This window comes from Onthophagus taurus, chromosome 2 (assembly GCF_036711975.1).
Source record: "Onthophagus taurus isolate NC chromosome 2, IU_Otau_3.0, whole genome shotgun sequence".
Lineage (NCBI taxonomy): Eukaryota > Metazoa > Arthropoda > Insecta > Coleoptera > Scarabaeidae > Onthophagus > Onthophagus taurus.
In genome coordinates this window covers 1,909,345-1,937,230 of record NC_091967.1, presented here as the reverse complement: position 1 = coordinate 1,937,230, position 27,886 = coordinate 1,909,345, and the positions used below count along the sequence as shown (strand labels likewise).

The 27,886-nt window shown below is 33.7% G+C and overlaps 1 protein-coding gene across 1 annotated transcript; it reads right to left on the bottom strand.

Annotated features, from left to right (window-relative positions):
* Positions 1 to 27,654, bottom strand: LOC111417927 (G-protein coupled receptor dmsr-1-like). Its single transcript, XM_023050343.2, has 3 exons — positions 27,431 to 27,654; positions 8,403 to 9,468; positions 1 to 264 (listed from the first exon to the last, which is right to left on the bottom strand). Exons 2-3 carry the CDS (start codon positions 9,409 to 9,411, stop codon positions 92 to 94), a joined length of 1,182 nt encoding a protein of 393 aa, XP_022906111.2. The 5' UTR covers positions 9,412 to 9,468; positions 27,431 to 27,654; the 3' UTR covers positions 1 to 91.
* Positions 27,655 to 27,886: the final 232 nt, after the last annotated feature.

Below are 27,886 nucleotides of genomic sequence, written 5' to 3'. Positions count from 1 at the left end.
TCTTTTAAACCACCCGTTTGTAAAATTTGAAAGTTCTTTTTATAACAGATTATAGTCCTCGTCGTTGAGCCTGTAATATGTCGTATTCGAATCACACGTGAGTTACCGTAGTTAACACTTTTTCGTTGGGTTTTCTGTTTTCACCTTGCGGTCGCCAACTGTGCAATAACTTTTGAAACGCCGCCCTGAATTGCGACGACATTGAACAGTACAGGATAAAATTGATTGCTGAATTAGTTAAAGCAAAAATATCCAACAGGTCACCTAGAAACAAACAAATAATAGATATTAATATTTATGGAATTAAACGAAGTACGAATCACTCAAACTGGACAGATAAATCCCTGTATTAATTATTCTTGTTGGATTTATTTTTTAATGGGATTCCACGAATACAATTTTTTTTAATCTCAATTTAATTAAACAGCGATAAATAAAGGCTTAGTAAAACAGTTAAAACTAGCTTTTCAATAAAAAATCAATAATACAGCCTCAATAAGTGAGGGTGGCAAATCACGGTTGATTGAATAAGGTAAAATTATACGACAACTGAAATAAAATGAGCACGTTATTCACCAACGTTTCGTTTCGAAATGGACCCTAAAGAAATAAGTTTAGGAGAACCTTTTGCCATAAGGTTTGCCCCTAAAGTTTTAGTAATTAATTCTTGTTGTTGTAGTTTCTTCTTTCTCGATGAATCAAAATTGTTTGTTTTAAAGGAAAGTGTGTTACAAAAAAATCGATGTATAAATATAACGCTTTATTTGTGCTTCTAATTTTAACCTTTGTTGATATAATTTATAAAGGATTTAGAAGATTCGACAATAAAAGTAAACGTATTTTGCAAGCAAATTGTGTATTATCTTATAGTCATGACTGTCGAAAAGATGGACGGGATATCAAAATAATATAGACATGGGAGATTGCTTCTTAAATATGTTAAGTTGTACGGCTGCCAGGTTTGGAACGGAAAAGGAAGTTTAAAGATAAAGATGTTAAAAAAATCATCCTGTTTAGGTAATATATTAAATAATAATACACTAACGATCTTATTCGACAAAATTGATGTTACATTAAAGTATGTAGTAAAAATTCTTATAATTTATTTATTATCGTTTTCATTTCTAAAAATACATTTTCCAGAGAAAAGAATAATTCTCAACAGAGAGAAATACTTTGAAAGCAATTACAAACGATGTTTGTGTTGCTAATTGTGAAATAATTAAAAAAAATGTGTGGAAATATTCTATGACGCAGTTTTTTTACGTACCGACAAACTTTTTTTATAATAAACATGTACTCGTATTAAATTTTCCCGGTTCGATGTTGGAGAATAGCTTCCCACTCTATTTTAACCCGCTGAATAGTCCTGCGGAGTACTCATACATATACTATTCAAGCCACGTTTACACCATCGCCATCGATATGCTTTATAAAACATTGAAAAGCAGTTACGCAAGATTAAACTTTGAGCGAATACACAACAGACTTAAAAACATCTATTCAATATTCATTAAAAAAGGGTGAAATAAAGTGATTTTATTACGAAATATTTTTAAAAGATCGTTATTTGAGTCGTAACTTTAATATATAGTCACCATAAAAATTTCCTTCTTCACGAAATGTAGCGTAAGGAAATAATATACGCACATTCGATTCACCCTATCCCATCTAATGGATTGGAAGTGATACGGATATCGAGGATTCCATCAACAGGAATGAATTATTATAAAACTCGACACGGGAAATGAGATGAGCTATCAATTACAATTGCAAAAAGTAAAACAAATCAAATTATCACATTGAAGATAATCTAAATTTAGCCCCAAATTCCACCGATTCAACGTTAATTGTTAAGAGGTAACTGTTGTAATTGTCTTCGAAAACTAAGTAAATTACATTAATTACCGTGAAATTACCAAATCTGACTCAAACGTTCTTGTAGTAAGCACAAAACTTAGGTTAAACTCGTTAAAATTCGTGTTCTGTTAACCACTTTTAACATCAGCAAACTTTAAATTATAATTTATTTACTAACAAGGGAAGTATCAGAACTGTCCCTCACCGATTTTGTTGAAATTTGGTACAGCGATGGTATGGCCAAAAATAAGGTTTACGCATTTTTTAATACGTGCTAATGAAACCCCTGGGGCGAGTTATAAGGGTTGGAAATCGGGGCGAAATATATATATTCGCTTATAGGCTGAAAACGAAAATAGCTATCGAAATGTGGTAAATGTAAACTGATATTCATTTTCAAAGAACTTTATATATCACATATACAGGGTGTCCCGTTAAGCGTACGGAGCGGCTGTATCTCTAGAACGGTAAGGCCAAGAGGTTTAGGAAAAAAATCCTTATAAGCAAAGTGACCAAGAGAAATAGCTGGAAATTATTTTGAAGTTCGTAATTCGACCGCTAGGGGGCGTAACTGCCATTGAGAAACATAAAGTTGCCGCTATCTCAGAAACTTAGACGATGAGCTATAACTTTGACACCATCATTTAATAGCTTGGATAATACCGCATCACTTTTGTTTTGCGATATTTCTCATATCTGTCATAATAAGGGAGGGGAGGCCAATGCGTTTTCAAATGTTTACATTTTAATATCTCCTAGACCATTCAACCGATTTGAATGTTTTCGGTGTTGTTTGAAAGAGCAATTTATGCTCTTTTTAAAGATATTTTCAGTAAGACCGTCTGCTTTAAAACAAATGAGCTAGAGGACGTTATCTGCAGCGATTACATCTTTTTGTGATTTTTGAAGAAAAGTTAAATGGAACGATACTATTTACTTCACAGACCCTTAGTCACCTTACAATTTGCTAAATTTTAGTGAAAACCGCATCTCGATATCACCACCCGTTCTCGAGTTGTAGAAGAAAATGTTAAAAACTCGAGTGCCATCAATCGGATCCAGTTACCTCATCGAGAAAAACAAATCACATTACCATGGTAACTGTAAACATGTCATTTACTAACGCAGAAGCGTATGATGATTTATTTTCAATGTTTCGAATACGATCCAAATGCATGGCAAAAATGTGCAATGCAATTACGACAAAGAAAGACGTTTTTCTCTAGAAGTGTTTTTAAGATTGACTTAGCGATTACGGAAAACTGGCAACGTGTAGCCCATTCAGACATCTCTATGAATTCGTAAATCATATTGGTGCGCAATGTGATCCCACATAATCTGGGAACTCCGAAAACAATTGTCCACAAGAGTTCTCAAGAGAATAATATCTCCACCACGTTGTTTTACATCAGGCCTTAACAGATACCGATTATGATAACAGACTGAACTATTACCATTGACTTTTAAATATGATTTGGGCAAATCCAAACCTTTTATCACAAATGCTATGGATGCATGAAGCATCTGTCCACAAGCTGATGTAAACTTGCATAATATGCATTCTTGGCTCGAGCAAAACCCACATTGCTTTCACCCCTTTATCTATTGGGTAGACTAAACGACCTGACTTTTCAAGAAAAACCAATAACCAGGGAAAATATGACAAAACACTAAATACCAGTAAAAAGTGTCCAGGGAAGAGACTTAGCAGCGCTTTTTTTTTCGTCGAAACTAGATTAAATAAATGCATCGAGGTTTATGTAAGACATTTCGAACATTAGTGAGCTATTTTTGCCAAAAATTTAAGTTAATCTAAGTGTTTCGGTTTATTTTGTTTTATTATCATTGTTGATGTTTCATTGATCCGTTGGCTTTTCAACACGCCTCAAAAGTAGTTTTGAAGCAGTTCTAAGCTTGGATAAAGTGTGAAGGAAGGTTCTAGATAATAAAATGTTTGTTATCTCTTATTTGTTTCCTAAGGTAACTTGATCCGATTAAGATATACGAATTTTTAACATTTTCTTTTATAATTCGAGAATGGATGGAGATATCGAGATGCGGTTTTCACTAATATTTAGCAAATTTTATGGTGATTAACGGTCTGTGAAGTAAATAGTACCGTTCCATTTAACTTTTTTTCAAAAATCACAAAAATATGTAACCGCTGCAGATAACGCCCTCTAGCTTATTTGTTTTAAACCAAGAGGTCTTACTGAAAATATCTTTTAAAAGAGCATGAAATGCTCTTTCAAACAAGACCAAAAATATTCAAATCGGTTGAATGGTCCAGGAGATATTAAAATGTAAACATTTGAAAACGCATTGGCCTCCCCCTCCCTTATTATGACAGATATGAAAAATATTGCAAAACAAAAGCGATGCGGTATTATCCAAGCTACTAAATGATGTTGTCAAAGTTATAGCTCATCGTCTAACTTTCTGAGATAGCGGGAATTTTATGTTTCTCTATGGCAGTTACGCCCCCTAGCGGTCGAATTACGAACTTCAAAATAATTTCCAGCTATTTCTCTTGCCCACTTTGCTTATAAAGATTTTTTTCCCAAACCTCTAGGCCTTACCGTTGTTGAGATACAGCCGCTCCGTACGCGTAACGGGACAGCCTGTATATCTGAGGGCTTCAGGAGGTAAACTACCCCTAGTTTTTTGGAATATTTTAAAAACTACCCTATCGATTTTGACGATATTATGTATCCTTATAGTACGTTTAAAAATATTAATGACGTGTTTTTTCTTATTTGCCTCTGACCATCCCCTGCAAATTTACCACGATGATTTTTTATACATTAGGTAGTACTATTGTAAGAACCTACAAGGGTTAGAAATTTGGGGTAGAAAATATATTTTCGCTAATTAGAAATAGAAGATAGATAGAAAAAGCTTTTTTTATCCTTATTCTATTTAAATAACACAAAAGTTAAGATAATTATATAAATATTTATTAATAATATGTTCAAAAGCAACTGAAAAAGAATGGTTAAGTATGACAAATTGTATTCTACATTGTTAATTTAGTTTTTTTTTAATTTATTTTTATTTAAAAGGGATTTTGGGGATTAAAACCGTGGAAAGCGTGGTCCAGTCGGTGTCATCGACAACACATAGCTACACAATTCAACCCATCATATCTGCAAATGAACTGCTACTTTCTCCTCTTTTCATTGTTTTAAAAGAATTTTCTGGTACGTTTGGACCGAGGGTAATAAATACAATGTTCAAAGCAGATAACATATTCGTTTTGGCATCAAAGTCTGGTAAACTGACTTCTGCTCATATGAAAAATTGGCTACAAAATGTCTATTTCCCAAACACTGGACCCAAATCATTACTATTACTGGATTCTTGGAGTGGCCACTGCCCTGAAATTATTAGTGAAGTAACTCCATCGGATGTTAAGTTTAAATATTTGTCTATACCTGCAGGGACAACAGGTCAAATTCAACCCCTGAATGTATTTGGTTTTAGAATATGGAAAAATGTCATTAGAAGATTTTCTGATCAAGTTATTCTCTATCAGTACGATGTCAATTTGCATCAGCGAGATAATATTTTAAAATTGCAATCCTTAACGCAAAAACCAGTTGTCTTTCCCACGATTTATTAATGTTTTTAAATACGCCTAGTTTGCATCTGGATATATAGAGGAGAGACCAGAACAGTTTGAAAATCCAGTGGAGGTTTGCTTTTCCAATGAAAAACCTACGTGCTATATCTGTGGAGATATAACTGTTATAACTTGTGCATGGTGTAAACAATCGTTGTGTTTAAAACATTTTTTTCATAATTTTCATTATTGCCAACAAAAAAAGAAATTAAATTAATAATGTAGCATAGAATTTGTGATAGTCATTCATTCTTTTGACAGTTACTTTTTAACTCATTACTAATAAATATTTATATAATTATCCTAACTTTTGTGTTATTTAAATAGAATAAGGATAAAAAACATTTTTCTGTAGGAGTATGAAAGTTATTAGCGAAAATGTATTTTCTACCCCAAACTTCTAACCCTTGTAAGTTCTTACAATAGTACTATCTAACATATAAAAAAATCATCGTGGGAAATTGCACCAAAATCGACAAACAATTTTCGCAAAAAAAAAATTATTTTTGGGGTGGTTAGGGTAGTTAACCCCAGCCACCCCTTAATGTCGTATATTATCTATTTTACTGCGTAAATCTTAATTTACAACTAATTTTTGGTTTTCTTCAAAATATTGTTCAAAAGTGTTACAGTTTATCACATTAGTCTTAACTCAATACTGTCTTCATACTCTTCAGAAAAATTATCCACTTCAGATGCGCTGTCAAAATTATTTACTTCAATTTCTTCATCACTCATTTTTTTCTTCTTCTTTTTTCGGTTTATCAAATAGTTCTTGAATGTTGTTTTCAATGTCACATTTAGATAATATTTCTTGTGCTGCCATCATTTACATAATAGATAAAATTTTAACACTTGTTATATTTTAACACATTCAATATTTTTTTCAACACAAAAACTTTTGCATAAAAAGACTTCTTTTCGCTCCAACGACACTTTACACAATGACTATAACGTGGATCTCTAAACTTATATATTGACAACCGTATTCTAAATATACCCCGAAATCTTCCGAGGATTACCTACTCATAAAAACTAATCGTAAATAACTCCTAAAAAATAAATACGGCCTGTGCAAACAAACCCTCATGGCGTTTTAAAATTTAGTTTCCGATCCCAACAGACCTCTTACACGCAAAAAACCTTTGAATATATTGAATATTTATACAAACTAGCGAAAAAATTGAAAAGATTGAAATATTGAAAAGATGAAGAAAAAAATTCCGATTCCGAGAAAACTTTCATTACGGACCTGTATTTTTCTAAAGTCAGCAAACAACCCTGAAACCTTCACATATTTTATCTTTTACACCTTTTTTGCCATAAAAACGACGCTAATAGTTTTTTTTTTAATTTTCTCATCGTAATGTTCAAAATATATGGTTACACGAATATATTAGCGTTAAATCGTTTCAAATGCATTATATAAGGAAATATATTAAAAAAACGAAGATTGTGATAAATTTTATAACAGCGCGCCCGCTCGAAGGTTAAGGAAAGGGGTTATCTATAATACCCCGTAATTTTGCAGGGGATGGTCAGAGGCAAATAAGAAAAAACACGTCATTAATATTTTTAAACGTACTATAAGGACACATAATATCGTCAAAATCGACAGGGTAGTTTTTAAAATGTTCCAAAAAACTAGGGGTAGTTTCCCCCTGAAGCCCTCAGATATATGTGTGATATATCAATGGAAAGCTCTTTGAAAATGAATATCAGTTTATATTTATCACATTTCGATAGCTATTTTCGTTTTCAGCCTATAAGCGAATATATATATTTCTTCCCGATTTCCAACCCTTATAACTCACCCCAGGGGCTTTATCAGCACGTATAAAAAAATACGTAAACCTTATTTTTGGCTATAATATCGGTGTACCAAATTTCAACAAAATCGATGAGGGACAGTTCTGATACTTCTCTTGTACGTTAATCTCAATGTTATTATGTTATTTTAGGTGAGGCGTCTAAAGGATCGATTTACTGTTGGGCCATATAAACATTAAGTAATAATAAAGGGATATATAATTTGCAAGTTGTTACTTCATTCTGTAGATGAAAAAGAACTAATTTAGAATATTACGCAATAAAAGATAATCTATGTTAATAAAATTTTGAAATCATTGTTGGAATCTTTCCAAATACTATCTGATAAAATGAAATGTAGTGAAGTTGTAAAAATCATGGTTGTAATTTCATTCTGATTTACGATTGGAAACCAGACAACGGTAGAATTTGTGATGCAAGTATTGCAGCAATGAAACGAACGTGGAAGCTGGAGGACGTGTCCGCATTATGCGCTGGAAACGCTATCAATCAGTGTGTGGAAAGTTCGGCGACAGCGTGAAAAAGCTTCCGAGATTTATGTTGATGCGTTGAAAAGAATATTTTCGCAAAAACCGGTCTGAATTGATTGTTTCCGACGTGGACAGACTGTCCAAGGATATTCATCATATTCGCAATTTTTGAATTTTCTTTAACGAAATAAAGTTTACATAGTTTCTCCTACCTTGACCAAATAAAATTGTAACACTCAATTTGCATGAACTACACTGTAAAGTCTCGAGTGTCTAATAAAGTTTAAGGACGGTCATGTTTATAAAACCCGGCGAAATCTTTTCCTAGATTACATTGTGTACGAAAAACAACGAAAATTTTATCCAAGGTTATATCTTCTAACGTTTACTGTTAATCGCATTATTTATTCCTCTAAATAATCTATCTTCAATCAAAACAACATCTTATAAATAGTAACTAAACGAAATGTAAATGTTTTGAGTTGTTTTAGTAACGTTCGTGCTGTGGTGGGCGTTAAAATGTCAGTATTATTTCAAATTCTCAAATTACAATCGCTTCTTGATCATTAAGTTCGGTTTTGGATTTCATAAATATTATTTAAATTTAAAATATCTCTTACCTAAAGGTCTATGGCATTCTTCGTCAAATTTATCAAGTATCCCACTTACTAGTCCCAATATCGCTTGAGGAAATTCCGGGATAAGAAATAAAAGTAGTACAGCTAATAACATCCTCGTCGTTCTATCCGTTTGCTGTTCTTTTTCTAAAAATCTTTGATTGCTAGCTACAATGGCTTTGCCGTTTATTTTTTCCAACTTTATTCCTTTGTTACTCAAAAGATTGTATCGTCGTTTCTTTGCAGCAATAACGGCTTTTATTAATTGATGCGAAAAAATCGTCAATAAGATACATGGAATGAGTTTCAGCACTACGCCGTACACCCAAAACATTATTTTGTTATATATTACATTTTGACTATATCCTAAATGATAAATTGTCGTATTATATAAAGTACAATTTTCAAAAGACATCTTTATATTGTCATCAACAAGTGTGCCGTTTTCAAACGCACGTCGAGACTTGGGTACTACTGTTAAATTTAAAAATATGGGGAAGCATATAATTGGACAAAAAATATAAGTTAACGCAATCGCCCACATCGTTCTCTTCGGACCACACCATATGTTTGTGTTTTGAACGTACGTTATAGCGATATATCTCCATATTGCCAGTATTAACGTTAAGCAACAAGAGATAAAGTGGCAGATTTGACTGAACAGGGCGTGGAAAAACATAAATACGGCAGCTTGATATGTAAAATAACTGATCCTTTTACGATTTAACGGATCGAAATAAACGTGTACTGAGTATGGCACGTATTCCAACATAAGCATTAGGTCGGCCAATGCTAATCCGGTTAATATAAAATTCGTTGGGCTTCTCATTTCTCTTGATGTCAATATGAAAATATTTAATACGTTTGCTATCGATCCAGGCACGCAAACGAGAATACTGAGGAAACCGTGTAGCTCTCTATATCCATTACTGAATTGTTCTAACCTGCAGTATCTGAAGGTAGCCGGGGTTGTGATGTTGTTTATTGGAGTTATATCGGTTATATTGTCCATTTTGAAGAAAATTATAGTTTTTTAGATGTATTATGAAGCTTCGAATGGATACATTATCTGAAATTAAAATAAAAATAACACTATTAGAGATTATTATATGAAAGAGACTATTGTAGTCTATTCATAGTGTATTTATAGTGTATTGTATCTATTTTATTAAATTAGATTAGGAGCTTTATCATTATTTGCTCAGTGAACTCAACACAGTCACTCTAAATTTGATTAATCTGTTTGGCGATATAGGTAAACATAACGAATTTAATTAAACTAGATAATAGTTAGTGAAATCAAACTACACAAGCAGACACGTGGTTGTTAACAACTCCATGTGGGTAATTAACAGGTTTATGTTTTTGTGTATAATAAATTAGCGAAAGAGATTTTGTTTTGCGTGACATAATTAAATAAAATATGATATATTCGAATATCATTAGAACTAACTATTTAGCCGTGTGTTTCTCCTATTTAGACGGCTACACACTAAGTTTAGTGTTATTTCTAGTTTTAGTTCTGTTAATACCGGCTGTGAAAGCCTTCGTACTTATAAAACACGAATATAATATTTGTTTGAAATTCATCTCGATTTATTGAATAGATTATAAAAACCAAAATTTTCATATCGGAGTACTAGTAGAAACAATCAATTTTATTTTTGGCCTATAATACCAGTTCAGGATAAAACGATTAAAATCGCGCTGCTAATGGAATTCAATAACATAAATGATCCTGTTTTAATTTAATTTTGTTCAACACTGAAACATTATTTTTTGTTGAATTCACAAATACTAAATATCTTTTTTAAGTTTTTTAATAATATTTTGCATCATAAATATAAAAGTTTTATATACAGGTGTCCCGCAACGATTGTACAATACTGCATCAGCGTATTCTCTGATCGAAAACAGACAAGAAAAGTCTAATAAACATAGGTCCGAAAATGGACCAATTTCGAGATATTCAAAGTTTTAGTTTCATAAACTGACCTATTGTAAACATCATTAATTCTAACGATTTAGATGCAGTAATTATATGATTACCATGGTTACGATGGTTAAGATAAAGTTTAATAAATAATAAGATAATATTAAGTTAATTAATACAGTTCATTAATAATTTAACAAAACAAGTAACAAAGATTGTCCAAGAAAATCGTTCAACCAGCATAAAAACAACGAATATTTAACAAATTGGAAAAGATTCATGTCATAATAAATGTTCAATATGCGCACCATTTACTTCTAAACACAAACGGATACGTTTTCTAAATGAACTTCTAATGCGTTCAAAGATACCAGGAATTTGTTTTACTGTGTCAAATGCGTTACTAATTTTATTCTTCAAATCCTGCACATTTTGAACGTCTTCAGAATAAACAATTTGTTTTAAATGTCCCCAAAACCAAAAATCTAACGGATTTAAATCTGGTGAATCCTCCTCGGCCAATCCACTTATTGCCAAATCTGTTATTTAAGTATGCTCGAGTAGCGCGTGCATAATCGTGCATAAAGTAGCAATCTTCTAGAATTTGTTGAGGTAATTCATCAAATGTCTCTGTAAGGTGATTTTGTAAAAAATGTATGTAGGCATCGGCTGTCAATCTCTTTGGAAGAAAAAATGGACCTAATAACTGATCACCTATAACTCCAGCCCATACATTAACACTGAATCGCCACTGATGATGAGTTTCTAGTATTGCATGGGGATTTTCATCGCTCCAAACGTGCGCATTATGAATATTAAAAATTCCGCTTTGAGTAAATGTTGCTTCATCCGTAAATACAATGTTTATGGGAAAGTCGACGTTTACTACCTCTTCCTGTATGGCCCACCTACAAAAAATCTCTCTTTTTTCGCCATCATTTTCTGTTAGAGCTTGAACGGTGTTGTAATGATAAGGATAAAGCAACTGCTCCCTTAAAATGCGGTGAATGGTTATTTTGTTAATGTTTTCTTGTGCAGAAATTCTTCTAATGCTGGTTGAGGCATTTTCATCGACTCTTCTCAAAACTGCTTCTTCTAATTCCACCGGCCTTGTGTAATGTCTCTCCGTGGAATAGCTGTGGGTTACGCTTCCCGTTTCTTTTAATCTGAGAAATAGTCTGCTAAAGGTGTGACTATTAGGCAATCGTCTGTTCGGGAACCTTTGCGCGTAATGACGAGCTGCTAACGACGCATTTCCATCAGCTGGTCCGTAACAATACACCATATCCGCCATCTCTTCCTTGGAGTAATTAATAGGAGCCATACTTAATAGTTTTATTAAATTAAATAGTAAAATAATAATTTCGTGAAATATTATTATTTTTTTTTGATTAGACAACTTATCGTAATCATAGTAACGACTTAATTATTATAAAAACAAATTTAAATTCTTGATGTTAACAATATCAACTTATGAAACTAAATCTTTGAATATCTCGAAAATGGTCCATTTTCGGACCTATGTTTATTAGGCTTTTTTTGTTTATTTTTGATCATAGAATACGCTGATGCAGTTTTGTACAATCGTTGCGGGACACCCTGTATAAGGTTTTTGTAAAAGTTTTGTACTCTTGCTGTTTCCCAGGAATAACCCTTCCTTATAGGAGGGGTCTTTCCCAAGTAACCCAGGTAACCATAATTTAAGTTCATATACCTTAATTATTGTACTATATTATAGTACCATTATCATTTACTCTTTTTAAAAGGAAGTTATTCAATTATAATACTTTTAGGCGACATGACAACCGAAAATGTGAAGAAGAAAATAGATGTTTTCGTAGCGAATGGGAGGAAAGTTTCGCATTTATCGAATACAATGGTAACCAATTGTGTCTTATTTGTAAAAGTACCATCGCAAACTATAAAATAAGTAATTTACACAGTTACACAAAATTGCGAAAAGAAAAATTAATGTCGTTAAAAATGTGTTTCCAGATAACAGGAAAATTGAAGTTAGTTTTATTATATCTTGGAATATTGCTCGTGAAAAACACCCGAATGTTGAAGGAGAATTTATTAAAAAGAACCTAGTAGACGTAATTAACATTCTGGAAACAACTAATGAAAAATTGCAGAAACTGATTACCCAAATTCCAACATCACGCCGTATTTCTGTAATAAATAAAACTTTTGCAAATAATTGGAAACATGATTTAAATAACTGTACTGCAATTACGCTTGACGAATCTACAGACATTTAAGATATTCCACAATTAACGATTTTTGTCCGATACGTTTCTGAGGGTGATTTATTAGCTCACCATCAAACTTTAACATATGATAGCTAATCCAATTACCAAAAAGAAATGTTAATGTCCTATTTCAATTATTTACGAAATTATAACACTTTAAAGTTTTCTGCAGCGAATTTATTAATAATCAGTAAAATTAAACATTCAACAAAAACAAGATAATCTTAGAATAATTTTCACTTGCCTATTGATAAAGCGTTGCGACCAACGGAGTTCTTGTAATGTTAGGAAAACACCAAGGACTTATTGATCTTTTGAAAAGTGATCCAAAAGTTGCAAATTGTGGAATATTGTAAAGTCTTTTAGAAGAACTGAAAGAGGAAGGAGATTTTACTAATGTAATTGAATACATTTTACTATATTGTAAGATATTACCGATATTCTTTAATATTAAGGAAGATAAAATTAATGAACATCAAGACAAAATTGAAGAGGTGAAAACGAATTTTAAAATCAGATTTGAAGATCTGAGAATTTTTAAACAATTTCATTTTTTGTAAATTTGCAATTGATATAATTCAAGATGGTGTTCGATTTCTGATATAACACTATCCAGTATAGCATCGGGAGAATTAGAAGTACTAGAAATGAAGGAGGATCAGACATTTTGGAAACTGGTGCCAGAAACAATATATCACAATTTAAAGAAAGCAGCTTATCGACAATTTTCAATTTTTCGTACAACATATTCTTGTGAGACTTTATACTCATACATAAAGTTAGTTAAGACAAAATATCGCTCACAATTAATTAATCAACATCTCAAAGAATTACTGCGAACCGCCTTGACAAAGTAAAGCACCTCTGCTCAGCCCAACTATAATGAAAAAGTATAATAAGCTACCAACGAGTGCAGTACAAAACTTTTCGTTAGCGTTATGTAAAGTGCCAAACCAACACAATATTGTCACAAACTACAATATATGTTTTTATGTATTTCCATGTTGATATTATCACATTGTGTATATGAATCACATCTTGTGGGACCTCGTGGAGATTAAAACAAAAATTGTGAATACTTTCTACCTTATGGAACGCTGAAAATTTAGTTATGTTGATTGATGACCATATTTGTTCAAAACTTGTATTTAAATAATAACTGTATTGAAGTTTCATTTTCAATAATAAATACTATATACTTTCTGACATCTTCGTTAGTTCCTTTGAAAGCACTCTATTTTCCGACAAATACTGTTTATTTACAAAAGATACTAAGTTCTACACTAGATACGTCGACGATATATTAATGGTTTACGAGGGTAACCACGCAATGCTTAGCGCTCTCATGAATGTCTTTAATAATATTAGCTGTCTACAATTCGCCATCGAAAAGGAATCTAACCGCAGCATTAATTTCCTAGACTTAACTATAAAAAGACATACAAATGACAAATCATTGGATTTCAATATATATAGAAAACCAACTGCTACCGACTGTGTGATACCTAAAAAGTCTTTCAATTGCATAAGCCATAAAACTGCAGCATTTCGATTCTTCTTCCATAGAGCTGCACACATTTCACTTAGCAATAGAGACTTCACCAATGAATTGATTCTGATAACAGAAATTGGACTTAAAAATGGATTTGATATAAAAGATATTCAGACCTACAATAATTTCCATAGAAGTAATATAAACAACTTAATTTTCCCTAGATGTAAACAAAAACTAACTTATGTAAAATTATCTTATCAACCTAATCTACAATACAAATTTAAAGAAATCCTCTTCAAGCATAACATTAATGTCGCCTTCACAAACAATAATAACCACCAAAATCCAACTTGACGGTTGGTGAAAAGAAGGCACTCCGATCTATAAAAGAAAAATCAGAAATCGTCGTGTTACCAGCAGACAAGGGGAATGCCACCGTTGTTATGGACAGGAAAGAATGCGACGACAAAATGATGAACTTACTGGACCCAGCCACCCACAGGAAGATCAAGAAGGACCCCACAGACAAAATCGTTAGAAAAATGAAGGAACTGATAAGGACTGACTACGAAAGATTCACAAACCAGACGTCCCCCTCCGCCCTATCGTCAGCGCCATCAACTCCCCAACATACCAGCTGGCTAAACATCTTGCAAAGATTCTGTCCCCCTTTACAGGTAGCACGGAATCGTATGTCAGGGATTCTACACATTTTGTGGAATCGGTAAAAGGTGTAAAGCTGGATGCTGGGGATATGTTGGTAAGTTTCGATGTGGAATCCCTTTTTACTAGGGTACCAGCTAAGGATGCTGTAGAGGGTCTTCGCCGAAAACTCATTCCGGAGGGTTTACCAGGATACGTGCCAGATCTGGTGGAGTATTGCTTATCGTCGACGTATTTCAGCTGGAAAGGAGAATTTTACGAGCAGTTCCAAGGGGCAGCCATGGGATCTCCACTATCGCCAGTTATAGCTAATTTCTACATGGAATTATTCGAAGAGGACGCTTTGAAGAAGAGCCAGTGGAAACCAAAACTATGGCTCCGATATGTGGATGACACGTTTGTGATATGGCAACATGGTCAAAAACGGCTCCAAGAGTTCTTGGATCACTTGAACTCTCAACATCCTATGATTAAGTTCACCATGGAAACAGAAACTGCCAAAAAACTACCTTTCCTAGATGTGTTGGTCACCAGGACGACAAATGGAGATATAGAACTTGGTGTATACCGAAAGAAGACCCATACCAACAGGTTTTTACAGGCATGTTCACATCATCATCCCCAACAGAAGAGGTCTGTGATCCGTACATTATTTCAGCGAGCAGCGAGACTATGTGAAGGAGAGAACTTGAAGAAGGAGCAACACTTTCTACGAGGCGTGCTGCAGAAGAATGGATACACTTCGAGGGACATCAACCAGGCCATCAAGCAGCGAAAACAGAAAGAGGACACGGTAAGTACAAAACCACTTGGATTTATCTGTCTTCCCTATGTTTCAGGTGTAACGGAACGAATTGCTAGGCACCTCAAGAAGAACGACATCGTAGTGCGGTACGGCACGGTCAGCAAAATTCGGAACACACTCCCGATAGCCAAGGACAAACTAACTCCATTAAAAGGAGCGGGAGTCTATCGACTATCGTGTAGTTGTGGGAAGGTTTATGTTGGCCAAACTGGGCGCAACGTCGGGTGCCGCATCAAGGAGCATGAGAGGGATGTAAGGCTGAAGAAGATCCAGCAGTCGGCGGTTGCGGAACATTGCCATGCAGAGGGGCACCGAATAGACTTCGAACAAACAAAGGTGCTGGCTAGGGACAACAGATACTACCAAAGACTGACAAGAGAAGCCATAGAGATTCGCCGACATAAAAATAACGTCAACAGAGAGGATGGCTGGGAGCTTAGCAGAACATGGAAGATGGTGGTGAACACGAAGACCTCTTCCCGCCTCACACCGGACGCGACGCAATTAGTTATTAATTAGTTTGTAATTAGCGTTAACTGATTATTAATTAGTTTTTCCGACTTATATATAGTTACCGATTTTTTGATCTCGTCACTTCGAACCAGTTTCTGAAGAAGGTTGCAACATGGCATCCGAAACGTCAAACCTTTTATTAAAAGACGCACGGCAAAACCCGAAAGTTTCTAGTGGTAGTTCTAATCTTAGTTTAATTCACACCGGCCGTGAAAGCCTTCGTACTTATAATAATAACATGAGTCAAATGCTTATAAATAACAAACACAAATTTGAAAAGAACGAAATGAGTGGTATTTATAGATTAAAATGTAACGACTGCGAGAAATTTTATATAGGACAAACAGGAAGAAATATTACTACAAGATACAAAGAGCATATTACAAGAAACACCTCCGCCTTTCATAAACACCTTGAAGAATATAAACATAAACCTAATAAAATGGGTATAAATATTATTAAAAACCTTAAAAAATCAAAATTGCTAGACATAAATGAGGAATACTATATAACGCTGAATAAAAAGAATTTCCTAGAGCTATTATTAAACGATATAACTGACATCAATAACAACAGAATATTTCTAAAACTGATGCAATGATTTTTAATTTGATTCTGGTCAGAACAAAAACTGTTTTCATTTGATACACGTCCGTGGATAATGCTTAAGAATTCCTCTGTTTCCTTCTCAGATTAAACGCACGTGACAATCCAATAGTAATTTTAGTGAACGTTGAGGCAGAAAATTGTGAGCTGTGGATATATCACGCGTCTATTATCTGTCTTTGAGTTGAGATGTTGTGTTGATTTTCCTGTATTTATAGACAACGCGAAATAAGTAGGATTTTCGTAAAGGTGTTTTATTAAACATCTCACAATCGTTGTCGCTATTTAGGTTAGGTTTAGTGTTAAATAGGTTAAATATGAATGGTTCAATTCTAATTTTATAGTATTCAGTTCACAAAATCCTGTTAAACTGTCATCAGCAATATCCTTTTAATTATGAGTCAACACCAGAATTTATTGCTAGAAAAAATAGCTTTATTTCCAATTCGTGGGATAAAAGAATTCGATTATATTAGCAGCAATTAATAAATTAATATGTTACCATATGTGTATAGATAATCGAATATTATCACTAATATACACGCGTAATTGTTGTTTGTTTATGTTGATTAATTAGATGAACATCTTGTTTTTATTACAAATTTATTCAAAAAAAAAAAAAAGTGTATTTGTGAAAAACATTTAAAATAAATAAACTACTGCTAAATTAACGGCTGAGAACATAGGACATTGATCGGCTTTAATCAAAAGTCTACCGGATATTGACAGAACATTATCATGAGTCTGCAGGGCGCAGGCTGTAATTACTTCGCATTATCCCTTACGTTGTAAATGGGTCTTAACGTGATGTTTGTTAAATCCGTTCGTTTCACCTCGAATTTCCATAATAGCAAATTCTAAATCCCTATTATTTCTGCTTAAACTCACAACCATATGATGATCTAATCTATTAATAGAAACTTCTAAAATTATTATAGTTGTAATCTTTCATAGGTTACGAGGCAATTTTCCGGTTAATAAGTGCAGCTAATTAGAATTAATGTTGTAATTATTGGTGTGGATTATCTTCAATCTATGTAATTATCGAATCTAATTGCTTTAAGTACTCGATCTGGAAAGCATTGGATTTATATAAATAAATCCAACTTTATTAAAAGTGTTTTTCGTGGAATTCAAACTGATTTATGCCAAAACAACGTTCTTAGTAAGTACACAACAGGAGGGAAGTGCTTTTTACCATGGAATCCGTTTTATTTACAAACCGGATTTGTCCGGGAAATGCGAGCGTTGCGTTTTAGGTACTCAGGTTCCTGATGTGACCCAGTTAATTGAATTTGCACGTCTAGAAGCTGGATATTGCACTAAAAGGGGAACATTTTAGTGTTATTTAGGTTTGTTTCTGTGTAACTGCAATATAAAAATTTTTACATTAAAACATGTAGGTTATGATTTTTATTTTTAATTTATCTCATGGGTGGAAAAACACGTTTTACATGTGCTTGGGGAGATGGAAAACCTTCACGGCTCGTGTTCTCCCCTCTAGAGAATTGTCATTCAAATAGCAGCGACTCCGTAATATTTGAAACTACGAAAAAAAGTTCTAACTCAACATTAGGGTTAAAGTGAGAAAGTTAGCGAGACAAATTAGATTTGGAAATCACATGAAGTTGAGTAAGTGGCAAGACGAGTCGGCTTTATCAGTATTTTATAGTAACTTAAAAGATATATTGATAGAAAAGTATTTAAGAAAATTCACGAAATGCAATCTTTTAGCAATTTCTATGAAAACCTGCAAGTACTCGAGAAGCTCGCGAATAAAGTTTGCAAGCATAATAAAATAGATATTGTGTTAAATCTAGAACTCTATTGTACAGAATGCCACTAGAAATAGTCTTTAATATACGAGACGTGAATACTGATAAAATAAGTTCGTTGCATTATGCATGTTTTCTTTCGGACGTATATCAAAGATATTGTGGGTTGTCTTCACCTTTGCATAAAAAATAGGACAAGGGTAGTAAAAAGGATAAGTAGGAGACGATCCTTAAATTCGCTTTGTTTTGAGAGCTCTCCCATAAAGAGGATAATAATGGTTTTGGGGACAATTCAATTTACGCATTAATTCGTTTAACTAGGCGAAACATGTCCATAGAAATATCTCGTAGGGCGAAAATTGTAATGCTCTCAAATCCTGAAAATGCTCTTAAATGGTAGCGGCAAAGGAAAGGAGTTGGTAATTTCACGGCGTGTGCGTCGCTCTGTGTTGCATATTTCTGAGTGGTCTAAGCAAATCTGGAAAAGATGAATGTCGTGGTTTTACCCTTTGAAATTTCTCCGAGTGTAAATGCAAAACTTCCATATTTATTCAGATTTTAATTGGATATTTGATCCCTTTAATTCAAAAAAACATTTTATCCTCTTTACAAACAAAGTTACATATTTGTTTATAAACAATAGTAAAAAATAAACTTTTCTCTTTTGCCTTTTACGATCTCTTTAAAGGTGTGAGCTATTAAAACAGAAAATTTCACCTAACTTATTTTGTTACGACTTTCATCTCCGTCTTTATGTCACTCTTCTTGAATTATTCAACATGATAAAAGTTTTATTGTTGCGTTTTACGACGGTAAAGTACAAAACATAATTGGTCTTATTCTCAATATCCCTCTGTTTATTTTTTTAGCGCACATCGATATTAACATAAAACTATAAGCAATAATGTCTCACGCAACTAGTTCGTAGTTTCTGGTTCCACTATTCGTAGAGATTTGAAATTTTGGTAGCATGGGTTGTTCATTCAGAACTTTCGATCTAAAATATTTTATTTTAGTTGGAACCTAAAAAAGTTCTAACGAACCAGTTACGTGAGATAAAATGCTGCATAAAATGTAACTCGAAATATTGTTGTTAAGTATTTTCTCTTACAATATCGACTAACTAACGACTAATTTCTGAAATTAATGCGTTGTAGAGGATAAAATAGTAATTAACTCGGATGGTCATAAATAATAATAATAATAATAATAATTCACTTTATTGCCCAACAAAGATCAATTACAGGACAATATTACAAGAAAAAGAAAATAAGAAATAACACATGCCATAAAACAAATATAATTCACATAAACACTCTTACACTATTATTGATTGTTAGTTAGTTTACACATCCTCTGCACCGGGGAGTTGGCTAAAACATTGGATCTGCAATTCCTCAAATAAAACTGATTTGTACTACGTGTTGCACGCGTAGGCACCGCGAAAATGATCCGCGACAACAACCAACCACAATCCAATTCACCTTGCACTAACTTCTGCAAAAACTTGATGCACTGGTCATCTCTTCTTACGTCTAGTGCAGAAAAATTGTGACGCCGCAGCAGGGATGCGTAATCCATTCCACGATCCGGGTATGATCCGTCCAGGCGTAGAGACAAATATTTGAGAAATCTCCTCCAATATACTTCTCTCCAATATAAGTCTATGACACACATAATGTGGCGACCAAATTACAGAGCCATATTCCAATTTGGACAATACAAAGGTCGAAAATAGGGTCTTGTACACACCGATATCAGAAAAAGCACGCGAGGTGCGCAAAATGAAACCAAGCATTCTCGCTGCAGAAGATGCAATATTTTCGATGTGAGGTACAAAAGACAATTTGCGGTCAAAAGTTACTCCCAGATCCTTGATTGTAGATAATTTCTCAAGAAGAACACCTTCTATGTAATAAGAAGATGGAAGAGGAGACAGCTTGCGTGTAAAACTAACTGCACCGCACTTATTGGCATTAATCGTTAGCTGATAACGGTTACACCATTCCACCAAGACGTCCAAATCCGACTGAAGACTGACAACATCACGGTCCGCAAAAATAGGTCGGAATAGTTTCAGATCATCCGCATAAGCTAGTACGCTTGATGAAAATTTGTCTAGAAGGTCATTCAAGAAGATAACAAATAGTAGATTTGAGCCCTGAGGAACACCAGACCTAGCCGTAAACTCCATAGACGCATAACCGTTGTAGTACACATAATTTATACGACCCGATAGGTAAGAGGCAAATAGTTTCATAAACTTAGGAGATAAGCCAAAAGCACTAAGTTTATACAAGAGGACGTCATGATGAATCATCCTGTGGATAAATCATCTTGTAAATAATCTGTTCAAATACCTTAGCGAAATTGGACAATAACGATATTGGTCGATAATCAGTAATGTTGGTACGTTCGCCATGCTTGAATACAGGAACAATGCGTGAGCGCTTCCAAAGTTTAGGAAACGAGCAAGTGCTTAAGGATAGGTTAATTATTAAATGAAGCGGAACTACAAAAACTTCACAGCAATCACGAATGAAAAATGCAGGAAGATCATCATCACCAGCAATAAATTTATTAGGTAACCTTTTTAGGAAATGAAGAACCTCTTCTTCGGTGACATCGGCAACAAATACTGGAGGATACGTAGAGTGTACATCAACCATGTTATAAGCAGAGACACCAGAATATACTCCAGAGAATTGATCTGCAAAAGCATTAACTATTTTTTCAGGAAGTCGAGAGGTCGTTGTTTTCTGTCTTATATAATTCCAAAAGTTACGGGGATCAGAACTAAGCGATTGTTCAGCACTAATAGTAAAGGAAGTATACGCATCAGAGATTTTCTGTTTAGTCAAACATCTCAGTCTTTTATATTCCGCTGAATAGAAAGCACTATTGCTTCTCCTCCACTTCCTCCTATAATACTCTTTCAACTTTAATAGCCGCTTAATTTCTGGGGTGTACCAAATAGCACCCCATAAAGCAACTGAAATAGTATGTAGTGGGTTAAAATGTTGTTGTTGTAATTAAACTACATGATATACGTTTAACGAGTTAACTTAGAGTTGAAAGTGGTGATACAATGAATCTTTTTACTAGATTCACTAAAATGTTGTATGTCAAGAACCACAAAAGATATAATGACGAAATTAACAGCATGTTAAAACAAATTTAATATAAATTCAAAGAAATATAATAAAATATATATAATAAATATTATGCATATGAAATATAAAGTTTAAAAAGTCGTATCTCAAAAACGTATGGAGCATTCATTTTATATGCGGATTTATATGACAATATTTATCATACGAGCAATTTGTGCCAGCCCTTTGAAGCATTTCCATTTTACGTATCTCATTTAAAATAATTTCTTTGTAAAAATCTGCGTTCCTCATTTCCATTTCTCCTCAATTTAAAGTACACAGCCGTTTACAGTTCGGTGTTCGGAGCGCAGAATGTACAATTCTAAAACAGGATGTCGCCAGATGTCTCTGTAAACTTCGATGTTTAGAAAGGGGCAATTACATGTACCTTACTTAGTGATTGTTTGAATCCTCAGAGAACTAATCGAACAAATTTATAATAGAGTAACTGAATGCATCTTAGTTAATTAGTATCTTAGTGGAGATTCGTGCATAATTAGTCGAAAAGTTACAGTAACCTTTATACCAAAGAATGGAAAAAAGGACCCAACGGATCCTAAAGCCTTTCGACCAATTAGTCTCTCATCATTTCTTTTAAAGACGCTTGAAAGACTATGTGAACATTACATTAGAGAGAATGTACTTAAAGCGTTTCCTTTGCATTTCAACCAACATGCATATATCAAAGGTAAATCTGTGGATAGCGCCCTACACATGGTAGTGGGGCGCATCGAACAAGCATTTGATTCGAAAGAGTCCATTCTGGGAACTTTCCTTGACATAGAGGGAGCGTTTGACAAAACCACCTTTAGTAGCATTAACCTGGCACTGGAATCTCGAAGAGTGCCATCGGTCATCGCGGGCTGGATTAAAACAATGTTAGCAAGCAGAGTTGTTCAGACTAAGGCGAAAGGACACATAGTACAGAGAGCTGTGGTTAAGGGTTGCCCACAAGGTGGTGTACTCTCACCGCTTCTCTGGTGCTTAATAGTTGATGATCTCATTCGTGAGTTAAATAATAAATATCTCTTCACAGTTGGTTACGCAGACGACGTGGCTATCTTGTTAAGAGGTAAACCTGACAATTTTCTTTGTTACAGAATGCAGCAGGCACTTAAACTTGTTGAACGATGGTGTGAAGAACATACCCTCTCTGTCAATCCTAAAAAGACAGAGACTGTTCTCTTCACTAAACAGAAGAAACTGGGGCACTTAACGCCACCCAATTACTGCAATAATCCATTAACCTTTGCTCCAGAGGTGAAATATCTGGGTGTTATCTTGGACAAAGGACTAACTTGGACATCACATATTAGTTGCAAAATCAAAAAAGCAACGATTGTACTGACCCAGTGCCGAAGGGCTATTGGGAATACTTGGGGATTAAATCCGAAAGTTACAATGTGGATCTACACTTCTGTGATAAGACCCATGGTAGCTCACGGAGCCATAGTCTGGTGCTCAGCACTAAAACATGCATATAAAGCTACATTGCTGCATCAATTGCAACGACTGGCCTGCCTGCTAATCACAGGCGCTATGAGATCTACACCTACGATTGCAATGGAGACTATGTTAAACGTGCTGCCCCTAGATATTTTTATCAGGGAGGTGGCCGTGATGGCATTGCTTCGGTTGCGATCAGTAAATGAAAAGCAGGTTGTTAAAATGGGAATAGTCCGGAGCAAGCTTTGGAGTGAGGCTATTAGTAAACAACCCCTCCTTAAAGCTCGCACAGACTAAATTACACCTACTTTCTTAGGCAAGCTACACTTTGGCATTGAAACGATACCCCAGAGCAACTCAAGCTCGGGCAAAACGCTGACCATCTATACTGATGGATCAAAGAAGGCTGGAGGTTCCGGAGCGGGAATCTTCTCGCACGATCTCCAGCTGCACCTTTCCACTTCGTTAGGATCGTATTGCACGACTGCTCAAGCCGAATTAATTGCTATAAATATAGCAGCCGATGCGATTATCGACTCCAAAATAGTCGGCAGAAACGTTGTAATCTGTACTGATAGCAGACAGGCTATGCTGGCGGTTGGCAGGCATCATACTGCATCGTCGTTGGTGAAGTCCTGTCGGCAATCACTCGAAGAGGCAAACGTATACAACAACGTCACGATAACATGGCGAAAAGGACACATCGGAATTAAAGGACATGATCATGCGGACAGGTTGTCCCCTGAACCGTTTGTACCACTAGCTGTTAATACAGCATCTAAACTGATAAACTCCATCTCCCACCGGAAGACATCCACTCAGTTTCTGGGAAAATCGAAAAGTGACTTGAGGCTTCTCACCCACTTCCTGACCGGACACTGCAGGTTACGTAAGCACATGTTTTACATGAAGCGAGGGTGTGAGGGTGTGAAATGGAAGACGAGACGGTAAGTCATATTGTTTGTGACTGTCCAAACCTCGTGTACTTAAGGGAATCTATTTTCTGAGTACCATGGCTCCAAATTTCGGATATAAGGAACATACCTTTCTGTTCTATATTAACGTTCATGAAAAGATTGGGCTGGTTTTCTGACCCTTGAATGAACAGTAAATTGTGGGGACGTACAAAGGGTCCGCTGGGGCTTAAGTACTGTGAGTAACTCACCCCCACGTGAAACTACATACATACATAGTCGAAAAGTTTTTTGATCCTTTCTTTTTGTTCCTATTTTGTGGTGGTATTTTTTCTCCGATAATACCGAGTGTACTCAGCGGGTATTACGTGTTGCGTTGAAAGCTTTCTGCTACACCCAATAACTCATAAAATTAGGGTCAAGATGGATTTTTCATTTTGACATATATTTTTGGTGTTATTGTTGCGAAATAACGTTGCTCTAAATGTCGTATTGAATGATATGGGAGTATTATAACACTCCGGGGAGTATTTCCAATCTGTGTTATGTTCATTTTTTGAAGTATTGACATTTAAATATTGGTAGAGACCGCGGGGACAAGTTTTAATGGAGTCGTAACAAATATCAACCCAACCTTTTCATTTGAGCTTCGTATTTTCGACAAATAATACGTTTAACTCGATGGAAACATTATTAAAGATACATTTTAGAGACTTACAAAGGAAAAATTTAAAAATACTATATTTTTAAATAAGCTATTGTAATTTATATCGCATGCAAACTGTTTATATAATATGTATCTTGTAAACATATTTTCCAAGTTTTAACATCGACCAGTTGGTGCTTACGTAATCAAGTAAACGTTTAGGTTGGCGAGCTGAGGATGTAGCTGCGTGACGAGAAACCAATTTGCACAGTGCAAACACATCAATAAAGCGATGGGACGTGTAGTTGTTTGATTCTTGGTTGGAATGATCGATTAGAAACATTAATAATTGTTACATCCTTCCTGATTTGTACCCAACCCAACTTTATAATTATCGATTCTAAAATGAGCTTTTTGTTTATATCATAAACTGAAGGAAACTTTCCCAAATACCGAGAAAACTGTTGCGATTGTTATTTAGAACAATTCAGTTTGGTCCATCTAAACAAGTTTGGTTGGAAATGGTCCAGGCGAAGAAACTTAATGTGGGTTTCGAGTTTTGCAAAAAAAATCAATAAATTTCAACTTTAATTAAATCGTCGTTGAGCACGATAAGTTCCGAGTTTGTTAAGTGTAGTTGGAGAACGAAAGAACACAAACCAATTGAATATTTAATTGAATAGTAAACTCGAGGTATTAATTTCAAAAAGTAGAACCGCAGAATTAAATTCCCCTAGGAAATTGGTGGAAAACGTATTAATGTATAAACACGCCTTAAAGATTAATTACAATCTTAAATGTAATTTGTGTTTTGAATAGATTTCATAATCTATAAGCTTTTAAAGGTCTTGTCTTTTTTTTTTCGTGACTTTACAAGCTTTTAAAATCACCATAATATTAACTTAAACCGCTGGAGTAACAAGATGTTATAACTAACAGTTAAGGAGAAAACTGGGTCACAGTATAAAATGTCAATATCCTTTCATCTTGTCCCTATAATATCAATGATTTAATTTGGTTTAGAAATTAAAAAGCTTTTTCTAAAAACATTTACAATTTCTATCATAAATTAATTAACGTTACCAGGAAAATTTTATCAATTTGCTCAACTCGTTATATAGTCATTTCGCAACACGTATTTATTACTGTATAATGCGAGCAAAACGTTGAATCCAATTTCTAACTATTTACAATAGTGCCACATTCCCAGAAACAAAGGTGAGTTGCCCATTTCGCAGAATTACGACAATACCATGAAATGGCATATTGATGTTGTAAATATTAAATTTCGAAAATTTCGAAAAACTGCACTTTAACAAGGAATTCTATATATTTTATTTCAAAAAAGAGAATAATTAACAAAAATGTTGCTGCATAAAAGTAAACCGAAATGTTTTGCTTTATGAAAAACTATAAAAAAATAAAAAATGTAACAAAAATAATATGAATACTTTGAAGCACACCATTCATCAAATGATTTCATTAAGTACCCAATTCGTGAAAAGCGAAATGCAGATAACAAATTGTAGTCTAAAATGTGTAGTTTATTTCGCATATGCGGGAAAATAAAAATAATTAGATTTTGAATTGATTTCTATCGCTGATTAAATTTTGATTTATCAATTTTGAATTAATTACTCGAACATTATAAATGTAGAAGTTTCGCTGACGTTTGGCATTTGGCGAGGTTGAGCTGTTGGATTCATTAATGACTTAATAATTCTACTTCATCTTATAATTTCACCGTAAATTAAGGTTAAACAATACGAAATTATCACATTTTCATTTTGTTAAAATAATAAATCTATAAATATTAATAGTGGAACGAATTTCAATAATGCATGTTCAAATCATCTTGTAGAGGTGTACTCTAATTAAGAACCATGAAATATGAAATTTTAATTTTAAGCTACGCCGCGAGCTATTCTCTTGAGCATAACGCATACACAACGATTAATTAACAACAAATAACTACAGTTTTAATTAAAAGTGGATGTTTTGGTTGTTGGGTTGTTTCTTTGTTCATACTTAATTTGAACACAAATTTTATAGGAGAATAATAACTAAATAAAATTTAAATTTAATTTAAATTAAACTATTAATATGTATTGTGGGATTAATATTACAGAGACATTACAACATTAAATTTATATAATATTTTAAATGAATTTAATTTGATATTGTTATTAAATTACATAAATTCAAATTACTTCATAAATTTTAAACAATCCTATTTCAGGAACGAATTGAGATATCATCATTAAAAAAAGAACATTTTAAAGCAAATTTGATTCAAAAACGAATTGAGATGTTGTCACAACCTAAAAGTAAATTTACTTACTATTTAATATTATTACAACCCTAATGTTTTTGATCTTACGATAGGTTCATTACGATTTGAACTGTTTAGACTGGAAACTTCGCTTATTTTTCAGTGTTTAAATTTTACAACACGTTTTGTTTATTTAGTGTGACTTGTATATCTTTATGTTTAAATAGAATTCTTGCGTTCGAAAAACAATAAAAATTTAACCCGATATATACTATTTCACAAACTTAAAACAAACTTTAAAATACACCAAGTTTAACCCAAAAAGGGAATTTATATAGATATATTAGTGTGCTAATTGCACTTAAACGCTACAAATATTCGCCTTTAAGTACTACTAAATACTCGTTTATCTTTCAACTTGAGAACTTTACGATTAATTCTTATTTAACTTTGGGAGTTTCTGTAATTTTGAGAGTGAAATTGCTTATAAATACATATTTATTGCTACCCATCTGTTTGGTTGTAAACTAAGCTTTGATGAACAATTCATAATTCTTACCTTTTTATTTCTGTTCCACTTTTAATCTATTTATAATTTACATCATATTATTATGATAGTTACAAAGTTATCACATTCACTTAGTTAAATAACACAAATTGAAATTATTCAAACAAATTTTTTATGAAATGTAAAAAATATTTTAACGTAAATTAAGAAGCGGTTTCTTTGCGGTGTTTCTGAAACTCTGAAACCGGCGGCTTCAGCGATTACTAAACAGCGACTATGAAGAGAGTTGTTTCGAAGGTGGCATGCTTTTCGGTGAATGCGCATGCGTTTAACTTCAAACAGAAATTTTATGTCAACAGATGAACATAATAATGCTCCCTTTATTTCATTTGGACAATTTAAGGGCTGTATTTGTTTCATATCTCTTTTCTATTTACATTTACAGTATAAGTTTAAAATTGTTATTTGAAGTAATGTAATATGTCCGTTTTCATTAAAAAATGATTT